Source organism: Schistocerca piceifrons, chromosome 5 (genome assembly GCF_021461385.2).
Source record: "Schistocerca piceifrons isolate TAMUIC-IGC-003096 chromosome 5, iqSchPice1.1, whole genome shotgun sequence".
Classification (NCBI taxonomy): Eukaryota; Metazoa; Arthropoda; class Insecta; order Orthoptera; family Acrididae; genus Schistocerca; species Schistocerca piceifrons.
Window position 1 is genome coordinate 107,110,320 of NC_060142.1, and position 16,735 is coordinate 107,127,054.

Below are 16,735 nucleotides of genomic sequence, written 5' to 3' on the forward strand. Positions count from 1 at the left end.
CAACACTGATACTTCACATTTTTAGTTTGCATGTCAAAATATGATTACTTATTGGTCCACATTTATATTTAGTACAGCTTTGTGTGCTAGAAACGTCTGTTGTTTGAATAATTTTGCTACAACTAATTTCTGAATACTTTGCAGATTTTACTTATTGATCTTGTAATGTCAGTAAAGCACTTCAAGCAATATTTTGGGCAGGATTGATAATTTTGTCAAGTCAGCTATGAGGTATTGCTACGAATTACTCTAAACACTTAATATTATTCACTTTCGCTAAATTTTTACTCATCTTATTTAATAGTTCTTAATCATGTGTAGTAATACATTAGGAGGTAATGTCCCACCGTGGTCTCCTCCAGGACAGATTCGAAATCTAATTATTTATTTACATTTCTTCATATGGTGCCATCACAGTGACAGCTTTTTGCAAGGGTCAGAAATAACAAGATGACAATTACATATACAAAATATTTCTTGTACTGAAATTATTGCAGCTTACATCTATTTTATACACTTACTGAATTACAGCTGATATGGTACTGGTTCGTGTTATAATGATTGTCAAAATTTATCAAAAGTATATAAACATATTTCTATCAGAAAATATTTTAATGTTGTGTTAAAATCATTACCCCTGTATGTTTTAAGAGAGTTTGGTAGTTAGTTAACCAAATGAAGTCATTGATGTATGGGCATCCGGTCATTTTTAATGTTGTTCTTTCTGGGAAATAGTTAACTTGTGATCACATACATGACTGCACATGCCAACTTTTGTTCATTGATTCATAAAAACATAACAAATCTAAATATGTACAGAGAATATATTGTTAGGTATTTGTTATTCACAAACACTTCATGACATAATCTCTATAGTCCATTGTGTCTATAAGTCTTATTGCTCTTTTTTGCAACAGCTGTATTCTTTTCCAGTATATGTCAGCTGTACAGCCCAATAATTCCATCCCACAATCGAAAAAAGGGGTAAATTGTTACATAATATACTGCTTTCATTGTCTGGCTAGGAAATATCTTTGTGGGCTGTCTAAGGGGATACAGGGCGCTACTGACTTTTCCCCATACAAAATGAATATGATTTGTCCACCACAAATTTTCATCAAGATACACACCCAGGAATTTACAGCTCCAAGTTCAGTTGCTCAGATGGTACACATATTTTTTACATTGCTGTCGTGAGACCTGCCAATTTTAAATGCCAATAATTGAGTTTTTCTGATGTTCACAATGAGAGCCTGAATACTGAAATGTTTTGTTACTCCTGTTACACCACTAGTAGCAAAAGATTCTAGTGCCTTACATTTTTCTGCCATAGAATAAGATCGAAGTGTTGTCTGTATAGCTTATTATATGGGAGTTAATGGACTGCGCAGTGGGGTTAATATATAGGAGCAAGTTAAAGATACCAACTACTGAGCCCTGAGGAATACCTTGAATTACTGTTTTCAATGATGGACTGAAAATTCATAATTTTGTCATCTAATTTGTATGACAGTGTAGTACACTGCCTACAGTTCAACAGGTATGACTTCAGGTTTTCAGGAGTAATCTACGATTTACTGTGCTGAACGCTTTTACAAGGTCTAAGAATATACTTGCACTCTGTATCCTCTGGCCCAACAAACAGTGAATTTCATGGAAGAATTATGTAATTGCTGTGATTGTATTTAGCTCTTTTCTGAAGCCATTCTTTGAATAACAAGCAATATGCGTTTTATGGAAAAGACACTGAAATGAGATAGGATGATACTTTCGAATATCCACGTGTACTAAAGGTGGAAATTCATATGGGGAGGGGGGGGTGATGAAAAGTGCCTGTAGTTGGCTCTTCCTTGGCTTTTTTTGCGATTTGTTGCATTTATTTTTTTTTTTTTTGCTGTCTTTGAGATCTTGCACTAAACAATTTCAACATATGGATTCAGAGACTTGTGAAAATTCTTCGCTAAAACACTGGATTAATATTAAGTCTTTGGTTAGACTGTTGGCCATCAAATTGAGATATGACATTCAGTGTCGAAACTGGACATTAGTCACTCCATAAATCCAGAGAAAGATGTAGATATTTTGTTTGAGCCCATTCGAATGTTAAAATTTAAAACTTGTAACTAAAACCTATAAACGAATTTAGCTGCTAACATCCTATACTGACAGCTACAAATATGACTTTTGGAAAAGTAAAATTTGATTTTTCTCCATAATAGATATCTGGCTATTAAAACTACTAAACCGTGAAGGCGACATACAACAAACGTTAAATTGGCATGAAGTGAACCAGGTGATTGTACTTCCAAATGAATTCATCGCAACCACACCAGCTGGAGAGGACTAGCAGCCGCAACATTCTGTGTAGAAGGAAAACTTACACTCGGGGTTTCTCATTCAGAAGTCCCTTTTGGAATGTTCCTCGTGCTGTCCTGATCTACCTTGACCTACATCTACATACATACTCCGCAAGCCACCTTTCGGAGCGTGGTGGTGGGTACCCTGTACCACTACTAGTCATTTCCTTTTCTGTTCCACTGTCAAACAGAGCGAGGGAAAAACTGCTATCTACGTGTCTAAGTATGAGCCCTAATTTCTCTTCTCTTTTCTTCGTGATCTTTACGCGAAATGTATGTTGGAAGCCGTAGAATCGTTCTGCAGTCAGCTTCAAATGCGGTTCTCTAAATTTTCTCAATAATATTCCTCGAAAATAACGGCAAGGCGTTCCCTCCAGCAATTCCCATTTGAATGCTCTAAGCATCTACGTAATACCTGTGTGTTTTTCCAAATTATTGGTAACGAATTTAGCAGCCCGCTTCTGAATTGCCTCGATGTCTTCCTTTAATCCGACCTGTTGCAAATCCCAAACACACGAGCATTACTAAAGAATAAATCCACTAGCATCCTCTATGCGGTTTCATTTACAGATGTTCCATTGTTGTTGTCATGGTCTTCAGTCCTAAGTTTGGTTTGATGCAGCTCTCCATGTTACCCTATCCTGTGCAAGCTTCTTCATCTCCCAGTACCTACTGCAACCTGCCTACATCCTTCTCAATCTCCTTCGTGTATTCATCTCTTGGTCTCTCTCTACGATTTTTACTCTCCACGCTGCCCTTCAGTACTAAATTGGTGATCCCTTGAGGCCTCAGAACATGTCCAACCAACCGATCCCTTCTTCTAGTCGAGTTGTGCCACAAATTTCTCTTCTCCCCAATTCTATTCAATACCTCCTCATTAGTTATGTGATCTACCCATCTAATCTTCAGCGTTCTTCTGTAGCACCACATTTCGAAAGCTTCTATTCTCTTCGTGTCCAAACTATTTATCGTCCACGTTTCACTTCCAAACGTGGCTACACTCCATACAAATACTTTCAGAAACGACTTCCTGACATTTAAATCTATACTCGATGTTATGAAATTTCTCTTCTTCAAAAACGCTTTCCTTGCCATTGCCAGTCTGCATTTTATATCCTCTCTACTTCGACCATAGTCAGTTATTTTGCTCCGCAAATAGTAAAACTCATTTACTACTTTAAGGGTCTCATTTCCTAATCTAATTCCCTCAGCATCATCCGATTTAATTCAACTACATTCCATTATCCTCGTTTTGCTTTGTTGATGTTCATCTTATATCCGCCTTTCAAGACACTGTCCATTCCGTTCAGCTCCTCTTCCAGGTCCTTTGTTGTCTCTGACAGAATTACAATGTCATCGGCGAACCTTAAAGTTTTTATTCCTTCTTCATGGATTTTAGTCCCTACTCCGAATATTTCTTTTGTTTCCTTTACTGCTTGCTCAATATACAGATTGAATAACATCGGAGAGAGGCTACAACCCTGTTTCACTCCCTTCCCAACCACTGCTTCCCTTTCATGCCCCTCGACTCTTGTAACTGCTATCTAGTTTCTGTGCAAATTGTAAATAGCCTTTCGCTCCCTGTATTTCCCCCTGCCACCTTCAGAATTTGAAAGAGAGTATTCCAGTCAACGTTGTCCAAAGCTTTCTCTAGGTCTACAAATGCTAGAAACGCTTGTTTGCCTTTCCTTAATCAATCTTCTAAGATAAGTCGTAAGGTCAGTATTGCCTCACATGTTTCAATATTTCTACGGAATACAAACTGATCTTCCCCGAGGTCAGCTTCTACCAGTTTTTCCTTTCCCACACTTTCACAAAATTCTTCCAACAAACCAAGCTCTGCCATTCGCCTTCCCTACGACAATCTTCCTTGCATTTCATATCGCTTTGCAGTGTTACGCCTAGATTTTTAAATGACGCGACTGTGTCAGATAGTACACTACTAATGCCTTAGGTGAACATTACTGGGTTGTTTTCCACTTCATCCGCATTAACTTATATTTTTCTATATTTAGAGCTAACTGCCATTCATCGCAACAACTAGAAATTTTGGCTACGTCACCTTGTATCGTCCTATAGTCACCTAACTTTGACATATTACCGTACACCACAGCGTCATCAGCAAATAACCTCAGACTGCTGCCCACCCTCTCCGCCAGATCATTTATGTACATAGAAAATAACAGCGGTCCTATCACACTTCCCTGGGGCGTTATTGGCGATACTCTTGTATCTGATTACTACTCGCTGTCGAGGACCAATTATTGGGTTATATTGCTTAAAAAGTCTTCGAGCCACTCGCATATCTGGGAACCTGTTTCACGCGCTCGTACCTTCTTTAACAGTCTGCAGTGCGGCACCGTGTCAAACGCTTTCCGGAAATCTAAAATTATGGAATCTGCCTGTTACTGAGATTCGCACGCGAGATGCTTTCTAAAACCATGCGGACTCGTCTCAGGCAATTTATGACATTTGAAGGCGGAATATGTTCAAGAACTCAATGTATTCAAGAATACACCACAGCTGATCAGAATGTAAGGTCAGATCGGTCATGAAATTAAAACCACAGCGAAAATCAAAAAATGTTATTCGCAACAGCTTGCCACACATTCCAGCTACCTCTGTAAATAGTCGCCGTTCCGACTTAGACCTTATCGTGGAGTTGTACAAACTCTTCAGTGCACTTATCACAGAAGACAGGCGCCTGTGCTTTCCGCAAATTGCCTACGCTGGTCTACCTTTCCTTGTTTGCGCCAAGATGTTGTCTTCGTAGCCAGCCGTTCATGTGAGCAGACATGAACAACGAAGGGAGCAAACTAAGGGCTGTATTGTGGGTGATTACACACTTCCCATAGAAAACGTTGCAGGAGCGTCTTCATTACCCCTGCAGAAAGCGGCTGAAAATTGTCTTGAAGAAAGAAAGGCATGACGTTCATGTTATGTGGGCTGCATAGCTTCAGGTGAAATCTCTCACCAGATCTACATACTTGGCAGGAGACACTGTTGTTTTAGACATTTCTACGTGATCACTTTGCGCTCTGAACTGAAAAGAGCGACGTGAAACGATCGAAAGGCACACTAAAGACACTGTCCAATACATATGTACAAACATCCATCGGATTTTCACAGTGGATTCCATTAAGCGCCTAATCGGACCTTACTTTCCGAATACGCCTCGTAGTAATTGTCGCACTGGGTAGCACATTCTCTTGATCTCTCATCGATTGGAAACTTCTGTTCATGGGTTGCCAAGACACTGGCGTGCCACCAGTTGCCAGCCATTATGACTAACGAAGTCTGGCAAAAATTCTGAAGCGCCATGGAATGTCATATCCGTATCTGTAACCAAGCACGTCCGGTTCGCGGTGCGGTCTAACACACTGCTTTCCGGGCGGGAAGGCGTGCCGGTCACCGGCATGAATCCCCCCGGCAGATTAGTGTCGAGGTCCGGTGTGCCGGCCGGTCTGTGGATGCCTCGGCGAATGCGGGCTGGTTTCTCTTATTCCGCCCCAGTTACACTACGTCTCCCCGTACCCCGTACGCGAACACCATCACTACTCTACACTACTCTACCATGTAAACATTGCGGTTACACTCGTCTGGTGTGAGACGTTCCCGGGAGGATGGCGGGCGGGGGGGGGGGGGGGGGTGTCCACTGGGGACCGAACAGTACAATAACCCTGTGGTCGGTGTGGGGCGGCGGTGGGGTGAGTTGACTGTTGTAGCCTGTTGTGGGGTTGTGTACTACTGAGGGCTAGGGCGGGGACGAAGCCTCTCCGTCGTTTCGAGGTCCCAAGTTCAGTAAAATACAATACCACACAATCTATAATTAACGCTAGGTTCGTCTCGATGCCCAACAGGGCTATACTGATTCTTGCTGTTAGATGTGCCACCACTGTGTACTAAATTAAGCACTTTCTAAACCACAAATCATCAACAAATTTAGGCTTGTATTCCTCTTATTATTCTGTGTACGTACAATAATTAAAATGTTGTTAGTTACTATCATTCCTGGTGCTGCAGTTTTAATGGCTAGTCTAGTACTCTAGACATCCGAGAGCACCATTATTTCTAGTAAGTGATATTGTTTTACACTACTGGCCTTTAAAATTGCTACACCTCGCAGATGAGTGCTACAGACGCGAAATTTAACCGACAGGAAGAAGATGCTGTGATATGCAAATGATTAGCTTTTCAGGGCATTCACACTAGGTTGGCGCAAGTGGCGACACCTACAACGTGCTGACATGAGGAACGTTTCCAACCGATTTCTCATACACAAACAGCATTTGACCGGCGTTGCCTGGTGAAACGTTGTTGTGATGCCTCGTGTAAGGAGGAGAAATGCGTACCATCACGTTTCCGACTCTGATAAAGGTCGATTGTAGCCTATCGCGATTGCAGTTTATCGTATTGCGACATTACTGCTCGCGTTGGTCGAGATCCAATGAGTGTTAGCAGAATATGGAATCGGTGCGTTCAGGAGGATTAATGCGGAACGTCGTGCTGGATCCCAACGGCCTCGTATCACTAGCAGTCGAGATGACAGGCATCTTATCCGCATGGCTGTAACGGATCGTGCAGCCACGTCTCGATCCCTGAGTCAACAGATGGGGAAGTTAGCAAGACAACAACCATCTGCACGAACAGTTCGACGACGTTTGCAGCAGCATGGACTATCAGCTCGGAGACCATGGCTGCGGTTACCCTTGACACTGCATCACAGACAGGAGCGCCTGTGATGGTGTACTCAACGACGAACCTGGGTGTACGAATGGCAAAACGTCATTTTTTCGGATGAATCCAGGTTCTGTTTACAGCATCATGATGGTCGCATCCGTGTTTGGCGACATCGCGGTGCACGCACATTGGAAGCGTGTATTCGTCATCGCCATACTGGCGTATCGCCCAGCGTGATGGTATGGGGTGCCATTGGTTACACGTCTCAGTCACCTCTTGTTCGCATTGACGGTACTTTGAACAGTGGACGTTAATTTTAAGATGTGTTACGACCCGTGGCTCTACCCTTCATTCGATCCCTGCGAAACCCTACATCTCAGCAGGATGATGCACGACCGCATGTTGCAGGTCCTGTACGGGCCTTTCTGGATACAGAAAATGTTCGGCTGCTGTCCTGGCCAGCACATTCTCCAGATCTCCCGCCAATTGAAAACGTCTGGTCAATGGTGGCCCAGCAACTGGCTCGTCACAATACGCCAGTCATTACTTTTGATGAACTGTGGTATCGTGTTGAAGCATCATGGGCAGCTGTACCTGTACACGCCATCCAAGCTCTGTTTGACTCAATGGCCAGGCGTATCAAGGCCGTTATTAGGGCCAGAGTTGGTTGTTCTGGGTACCGATTTCTCAGGATCTATGCATCCAAATTGCGTGAAAATGTAATCACATGTCCAGTTCTAGTATAATATATTTGTCCAATGAATAACCGTTTATCATCTGCATTTCTTCTTGGTGTAGCAATTTTAATGGCCAGTAGTGTATATGATTTGATTCACAACACCTTACAACATTACGTTAATTTTGCAAGGCAGATTCGTGAGCTGTGTAATGAGATGGAGTTATGAGGCCGTGATCCTGTCAGCTCCCATTAGGACGCAGACTGAAATTTGCTTCTCAGGGAGAGCTGGCAAGTGCGTTTTGGAGGCGTACCTGTTCCTTGAAGAGCACGCCGGCCTCCTCCAAGGCCCTGGCCAGCATGGCGGTGTTCTGATGGAAGACTACGTCGTCCGCCGTTCCGTGCACCAGCAGGAACTTCTTCTTGGCGAACCGCGCTGCCAGCCGCGTCACGTCACTCTCGTTGTAGCCAGCTTCGTTGTCATCCGGCGTGGGGTACCCCATGTACGACTCGGTGTACAAGGAGTCTGAGGACAGTGCAGGATGTGTACATGTTGCAGCTATAACGTGGGAACTCTCAGCATTAGTCTCCATGCGTATTCTCTAACTCTGCCATGCTTTACTTTCACTTATAATATACATTGAAGCGCCACAGAAACTAGTATAGGCATGCGATTCAGATACAGAGACATGTAAACAGGCAGAATTCAGCGCTGCGGTCGGCAACGCCTATATAATACAACAAATGTCTGGTGCAGTTGTCATATCGGTTACTGCTGCAACAATGGCAGGTTATCAAGATTTAAGTGAGTTTGAACATGGGACGCAGCATCTCCGAGGTAGCGATGAAGTCGTAATTTTTCCGTTCGACCATTTCACGAGTGTACCGTGAATATCATGAATCTGGTAAAATATCAAATCTCCAACATCGCTCCGGGCACAAAAACATCCTGGAAGAACGGGAAGAATATCGCTGTCCCATGTATTTTCTCACCTTATTGTATATTACACTGAAGAGTCCAAGAAACTGGTACACCCCACTAATATCGCGTAGGGCCCCCTCAACACTACGTGGCATGGAATCGACTAATGTCTGAAGTAGTGGTGGAGGAAACTGACGCCATGAATCCTGCAGGGATGCCCATAAATCTGTGAGAGTACGAGGGGGTGGAGATCTCTTCTGAACAGCATGTTGCAAGGCATCCCAGATATGCTCAGTAATGTTCATGTCAGGGAAGTATGGTGGCTATCGGAAGTCTTTAAACTCAGAAGAGTGTTCATGGAGTCACTCTGTAGCAATTCTGGGCGTGTGGGGTGTCGCATTGTCCTGCTGGAATTGCCCAAGTCCGTCGGAATGTACAATGGACATGATGGATGCAAGTGATCAGACAGGATGCTTACGTACGTGTCACCTGTCAGAGTAGTATCTAGACGTATCAGGGGTCCCATATCTCTCCAACTGCACACGCCCCACACCATTACATAACCTCCGCCAACTTGAACAGTCTCCTGCTGACATGCAGGGCCCATGGATTGATGACGTTGTCTCCATACCCATACACGTTCATGCTCTCGATACAATTTGAAACGAGTCTCGTTCCACAAGTCAATATGTTTCCAGTCATCAACACTCCAATGTCTGTGATGACGGGCCAAGGCGAGGTGTAAAGCTTTATGTCATGCTGTCATCAAAGGTACACGAATGGGCCTTGGACTCCAAAAGCCCATATCGATGATGTTTCGTTGAATGGTTCGCACGATGACACTTGTAGACGGCCCAGCATTGAAACCTGCAGCAATTTGAGGAATGGTTGCACTTCTGTCACGTTGAACGATTCTTTTCAGTCGTCGTTGGTCCCGTTCTCAGGATCTTTTTCCGGCCGCAGAGATGTCGGAGATTTGATGTTTTATCGGATTCCTGATATTCTCGGTACAATCGTGAAATGGTCGTACGAGAATATCCCAATTACCTCGCTCCCTCGGAGATGCTGTGTCGTATCGCTCCCGTATTTAGTCAAAATCCACCATCTCTGTTTAGAAGGTTGGTTGAAAGTTTGGTTTCAACAGCTTCCTTAATGACACTATCCCAATAGCTGGACGTGCAAGCCAGAATCTCCGTGCTGTTGTATTCCATAGGATGACCGGTGTCAAGGCAATGTTCTGCATTAGCGGATTTGCTCGGCTGTTGTAAGCGTGTGTGACGCTTATGTTCAATACACCGGTCTCCCACAGTCCTGACTGTCTGACCTGAATCCCATCCACCCGAATATTCAGTTCACTATGGAGGTGGAAACGAATGGAGGCCTTCCCTTCCTTGATGTGTTGGTCACAAGGAAGATTGATGGTACGTTGGGACAATCTGTTTATAGGAAGCCTACTCACACTGACTTGTATCTGCGAGCTGATAGTTGTCACCGTCCAGCTCAGCGTGAAGTAGTACTTCGTACCCTGGTTCACAGATCCCACGTTATCGCAGACCCTGAAAGTTTGGCAGCTGAGCTATCACATCTCGAAGTCACCCTTCGTCAGAATGGTTATAGTGAGAGGCAGATCAAACGTGCATTGCGCTATCAGCCTTCTGTGCAACGGGTGAGTGACGATACCAACGAAGTGGCACCTAAGTCTACGGCCTTTTTGCGTTACGCAGGAAGCATTTCTAACAGGATTGGCCGTATTTTGCGGAAATATGATGTGAAATTTGTTTTTTGACCACCTTCTAAGATTAAGGCCCTGTTGGCGTCCGTAAAAGATGATCTTGGTTTGCGTAAGGCTGGTATCTATCGTATTCCTTGCAGTTGTGGCTTGACATATATTGGTAAGACAATCAGGCCAGGGGAAGACCGGTGTATTGAACATAAGCGTCAAAAAAATGGTTCAAATGGCTCTAAGCACTATGGGAATTAACATCTATGGTCATCAGTCCCCTAGAACTTAGAACTACTTAAACCTAACTAACCTAAGGACATCACACAACACCCAGTCATCACGAGGCAGAGAAAATCCCTGACCCCGCCGGGAATCGAACCCGGGAACCCGGGCGCGGGAAGCAAGAACGCTACCGCACGACCACGAGGTGCGGACGAACATAAGCTTCACATACGCTTACAACAGCCGAGCAAATCCGCTATTGCATTGACACGGGTCATCCTATGGAATACAACACGGAGATTCTGGCTTGCTCGTCCAGTTATTGGGATAGTGTCATTAAGCAAGTTGTTGAAATCAAACTATCAAGCAACCTTATAAACAGAGATGGTGGATTTTGTCTAAATGCTGCTTGGAATCCGGCTCTGTCTCTCATAAAAAAACAGAGGGACAGAATTAGGGCTACCTCACCTGTTGATTAACAGTCACTATCGATATTTCTGATGTTGGTTATCGTTGGTTGCGTGTTGACTCTGCAGTTACTTGTTCTGTGTGTGGTATCTTCCTTATTTCTCCTCTGTGAAACGAGGTATTAAATTCCCTTGTACATTGTTTCCTCCGTGCACTTGTGCCTTGAGAATGGCAGGGTGTGCTCCTGCCGAAATATCGGCGGTTGTCGACGACGCCACCCGGCAGCAAACCCGTAAATTATTTGAACATTAAGTTCGCCGGGAAAAGTTAAGCTCTCACAACCATGAACAAGTTTTAGAGCCACTGCAGGCTCATATTCAGATGGAGGTGTTACAGAAACATTATGTTGTGGACCAAGCGTAGCTAGATGCAGTGCTGGCGAGTGCACTGCCTTGTGGTATCCACATCAGATTGCTTCTTATAACGTGCATTATTACGCTATGCACACAAATAAACACAGTACGTAGCTACATTTGGTTTTACACTGGCTCACAGCATGTAAACATTCGATGTTTTTACAAAGTATGTAAAACATACTTCGTTTACTTGTGTACATAGCTTAATAACGCACGTTATAAGAAGCAATCTGATGTGGATACCACAAGGCAGTGCACTCACCAGCACTGCATCTTGCTACGCTTGGTCCACAACATAATGTTCCCGTAACACCTCCATCTGAATGAGAGCCTGCAGCGGCTCGAAAACATGTTCATGGTTGAATAAGTCGCAAAAAAGCGTCTGGTTGCATATTTATTAGCAGATAAATGCCAAAACAAAAAAATACTTCTCTTTGGGTTTTCCATGGAACCGCCCACGAAATAATGGTGCCTCCATAACCCCCATCAAGCCCACCGAAGACCACATCAAATTCAAAAAGAACCAACCTATTTCCTCTATTTACCCGAGCAGGAGGAAGTGAGTAATATTCATACTTTGACCCTGTACTGTAGGATAGTGACACTAAGGCGATCCTTCTGGTCAGTATAAAAATGGTCCCTAACCCAAAGGCTGTCCGAAACACTCGATCCTACATTTTTTATCACCAACAGAACTCGAGATATAAGCACCATAATTTCCCATTTTTATGCGTGGCGCTTAGGAACATTCTAGGGAAGTATGCTGTCGCATCTCTACCGATTTTGATATCCTATTTGATGTTAAATGGTTTATGTCCATGATTTACAAGGTTTTCAGCAAAGGCAGGATGGCTATTTTCATATTTCCTGTTTCTTATGTATTCTTTGTATCTAGTTTTCAGATTTATTCCTGTCATTCCCATATAAATTGCCTTGCAAACGTGACATTCTAACTGGTTTTTACCAGCTCCTTGATATCTGTCTCGTTGTTGTACTGGCACAAAAAACCAAAGAAGGGAAAGCCGAAAGTCGGAAGGAATACATAGAATGGCTGTACAAGGAAAAAAATTTTAAAGCAGTGTTACAGAAAAAAATGTCAAATTATTCTCTGTGCACAATTTTAATTGCGGTTTCCTCTTTCATTCCTTTCCCTCGTTCCATGTTCTCCTCCTATACTTCCTTCTCTTCCTTTCCAACGAATTGAATTCCAGTCCCCCATTACAATTAAATTTTCGTCTCTCTTGACAGTCTGAGGGAATGTGTGATGAAATGAAGGAAATATTCAATCTCTTTATTGGGAAGTTAGGAGGTACATAAACTTGTACTACTGTGGTGCATATTTACTCCATGTCTATCTTGGCTATGGTAGTGCATTCACAATGCTGTAGTACACTACGGACATTAATGTTTTCTTATTCATTATTAGATCTATCTCTATTTGATTATGTACTCGTATTTGCATACTTTTATTCAAGTGGCGGGAAATCCTGTTTTCCTACCATCAGACTTCATGAATTCCCTCAAAATGTAGCTTCAACGTATCCATTTCCAATTTTATATTGTCTTATCGACTCGCCCGCTTATGGAAGCTTACATCCCACGCTCCCTAACCGCTCTTTCAATTGAGAACAATATTATCAGGCTTATTATCATGTAGGAGAGAGGTGATCGATAACATCTGAAATAAGTAATAGAATTGAAAAAATGTTAATTAAAATTATCGATATACAGGGTGAGTCACCTAACATTACCGCTGGATATATTTCGTAAACCACAGCAAATACTGACGAATCGATTCCACAGACCGAACGTGAGGAGAGGGGCTAGTGTAACTGGTTAATACAAACCATACAAAAATGCACGGAAGTATGTTTTTTAACACAAACATACGTTTTTTTAAATAGAACCCCGTTAGTTTTGTTACCACATCTGAACATATAAACAAATACGTAATCAGTGCCGTTTGTTGCATTGTAAAATGTTAACTACATCCGGAGATATTGTAACCTAAAGTTGACGCTTGAGTACCATTCCTCCGCAGTTCGATCGTGTGTATCGGAGAGCACCGAATTACGTAGGGATCCAAAGGGAACGGTGATGGACCTTAGGTACAGAAGAGACTGCAACAGCACATTACGTCCACATGCTAACACCCTTTTATTGGTCTTTTTCACTGACGCACACGTACATTACCATGAGGGGTGAGGTACACGTACACACGTGGTTTCCGTTTTCAATTACGGAGTGGAATGGAGTGTGTCCCGACATGTCAGGCCAATAGATGTTGAATGTGGTGGCCATCATTTGCTGCACACAATTGCAATCTCTGGCGTAATGAATGTCGTACACACCGCAGTACATCTGGTGTAATGTCGCCGCAGGCTGCCACAATACGTTGTTTCGTATCCTCTGGGGTTGTAGGCACATCACTGTACACATCCTCCTTTAACGTACCCCACAGAAAGAAGTCCAGAGGTGTAAGATCAGGAGAACGGGCTGACCAATTTATGCGACCTCCACGTCCTATGAAACGCCCGTCGAACATCACTGCCCCGTGGTTTGTGAAACCCGCTTCATCGGTAAACAGGTAGAACAGCAACGCATTCTCTGTTAATGCTCATTGACAGAATTGCACTCGATGATTAAAGTCACCACCATGTAATTGCTGATGTAGCGACACATGAAACGTGTGAAAGCGGTGACGATGCAGTATGCGCATGACACTACTTTGACTCAGTCCACCGGCTCTCGCAATGTCCCGTGTACTCATGTGTGGGTTCATGGCAACAGCAGCTAACACACCAACTACACCCGCTTTTCCTGTGACGGGCCTGTTACGGACCCGTTTGCGTGCTACGACCATACCTGTTGCATACAGTTGGCGGTAGATGTTTTTGCAATGTGCGGCACGTTGGATGCTCTCTGTCCGGGTACCGTTCTGCATACACCCTGCAGGCTTCAGCTGCATTTCGTCGACACTCGCCATAGATGAGTATCATCTCCGCCTTTTCAGAGTTCGAATACACCATGGTCACAGTTCCTACAACACTGCACTATCACAGACGTCTGGTAACACGGTGTACTACAGTTGGTCTGCGTGCGGAGACGAACGCAGAATAACAATAGCAGCAAGCGCTACATGCGGACACTGCGACAGCTAGACCAAACCACAACAGTGCACTACAGCCACACTCGTAAACACGGTCGTCATCGTAAACATGTCCCTGCAGATGCTGTTCGCCGACCGTGGCCCGTGTTTGCTGAACGTCGGAGATTTCAAGCATCAACTTAAGGTTACAATATCTCCGGATGTAATTAACATTTTACAATTCAACAAACGGCACTGATTAGGTATTTGTTTATATGTTCAGATGTGCTAACAAAACTAACGTGGTTCCATTTAAAAAACGTAGGTTTGTGTTAAAAAACATACTTCCGTGCTTTTTTGTATTGTTTGTATTAAACAATTACACTAGCCCCTCTTCTCACGTTCGGTCTGTGGAATCGGTTCGTCAGTAGTTGATGTGGTTTACGAAATATATCCAGCGGTAATGTTAGGTGACTCACCCTACCTCATCAGAATAACGCTCGCAGCAAAGTAGCGCTTCAGGGAAATCAAATAGGGTTTAACGTGGCTGCTTTAGTGTCTAAATTCTACTCTATAAACCAGGTGCGGGTATTGTTAGTTCTCTCGTCTTGTTTTCTGCGCTCTGAATAACTTTGCGTAGCTGTGGCGTGCGATATAGCCGGCATTTCCGTATGAAATGTTACGAAATGGATCAGTTCACTTTTGTTAAACTGCAAGATAACTGACTGTAGTTAATTTATAAGGAACAGACTTTTGTCGTAAAGTCACTAACTAAGAATGTCTGAGGAATTGCATGCGCGAGAAAAAGTAGAGCTCAGTATTAAATTCTATTACATGCCGAATAACCGATAATAGGATCTGTGGACTATACGAAGGGACGTTACATTGAATATAAGAATGTGAAAGTAAAGGCGTACGAAGTTCGAATGACTGTGTCGACGTATAGTAATGGACTATAGTCCTTGCTATATTTTCTTCGAGTAAAAAACTATAAAAATCACGGACGTTTTAGTTCCCGTAATTGCTGAGAGTGATTGTAAGATCAACCCTCCTTTTCCCTATATACAAAACACAATCATTCATGATCATTTAATTATTATTAAATATTGTTAATAAGAAACTAAAGTGATTTCAACAATTGCGTGTATATTAGTCAACGATAATCATGTATATCTCTGGATGACGGAAGGTTCGTTATGAAATATTACGAAGCATAAATTGTGACTTAAAAGTTGTATAACATTTCATTTCCAAGCGTACAGAAATAACACAAAATCAGAAACAGTCCGGATAAGTAGTAGTAACGTCGAAAATAGGAAGTTGAAATAATAACTAACATCCAAAGATGTTATTAACTCTCTTGTGTTCGGTAACGCAGCAACAAATGGAGTTGACCGACTGCGTAAAAAGTCAACATTAATTATTATTGTGAAGACCCGATATTTAGTCGCCGTTACAGTGAAGATGTATGTGTGTGCTCCTAGTGATATGTGGAGATAACGGGAAGTCAGGTATATACAGCAGATAACAACTTCAATATCTTACGTCAAAGAAGTCGACGACAGTAGATCGACGAAGGGCGGCTGCATCTGGCGCCCAACGCGTGGCTCGGAAAAAGGTATGAAAACAATTATTACGTAATAAACAGTGGTGAAATGTAACTGTTGTGACTGCGTAAAGAACAGTGACTCAAAACTTCTAATTATATGTTTCATATTCTCCACTACGACAACCCACGAGGCGCCTATCTCCGGGAATTACAGGACTTCAGAAGCTGTACGGAAGGTAGGAAATAATTGACTTGTGTTATGCGGCTCGGACGTTTATGTGTGAAGACATTTTATTGCTGGTTGAACAGTATCTCATTGCGCTTTCTTTTAATTTTAATTGTGTGATTAACTGAGGCAAGTCCGTGACGCATAAACTGTATAAGTAATTAGAGCTATATTTTATTTATTGTGTATTATTATTTTGGTGTTATTCTGAGAGTGTATATTGATAACAATGAAACGTGGTACCATTTAAGATCGAATCTAGATGCAAGTCTAGGGACCTTGGGGAGATAAGATACGAGAGAGGATGAAAACCGTGTGGAAAGTTTAGATGTTAAGAGGGCAGAGGATTCGTTCGAACCTGAAATTTCAAATATGAGTAGAACTAGTTTGGTGAGGAGTAATGATCATACCGAAAGTTATAAGGCTAAAACTACAGGTACTTGTGAGGAAAGTGATCTTACCAGTGTG

The 16,735-nt window shown here is 42.8% G+C and overlaps 1 protein-coding gene across 1 annotated transcript in view; it reads right to left on the bottom strand.

The window, feature by feature from the left end:
• LOC124798209 (venom dipeptidyl peptidase 4-like) overlaps positions 1-16,735 on the bottom strand; it is a 301,929-nt gene that overhangs the window by 22,797 nt on the left and 262,397 nt on the right. The window contains exon 15 of the mRNA XM_047261512.1: positions 8,028-8,239. Within this exon, the coding sequence (XP_047117468.1) occupies positions 8,028-8,239 (212 nt within the window). The remainder of the gene's footprint in view (positions 1-8,027; positions 8,240-16,735) is intronic.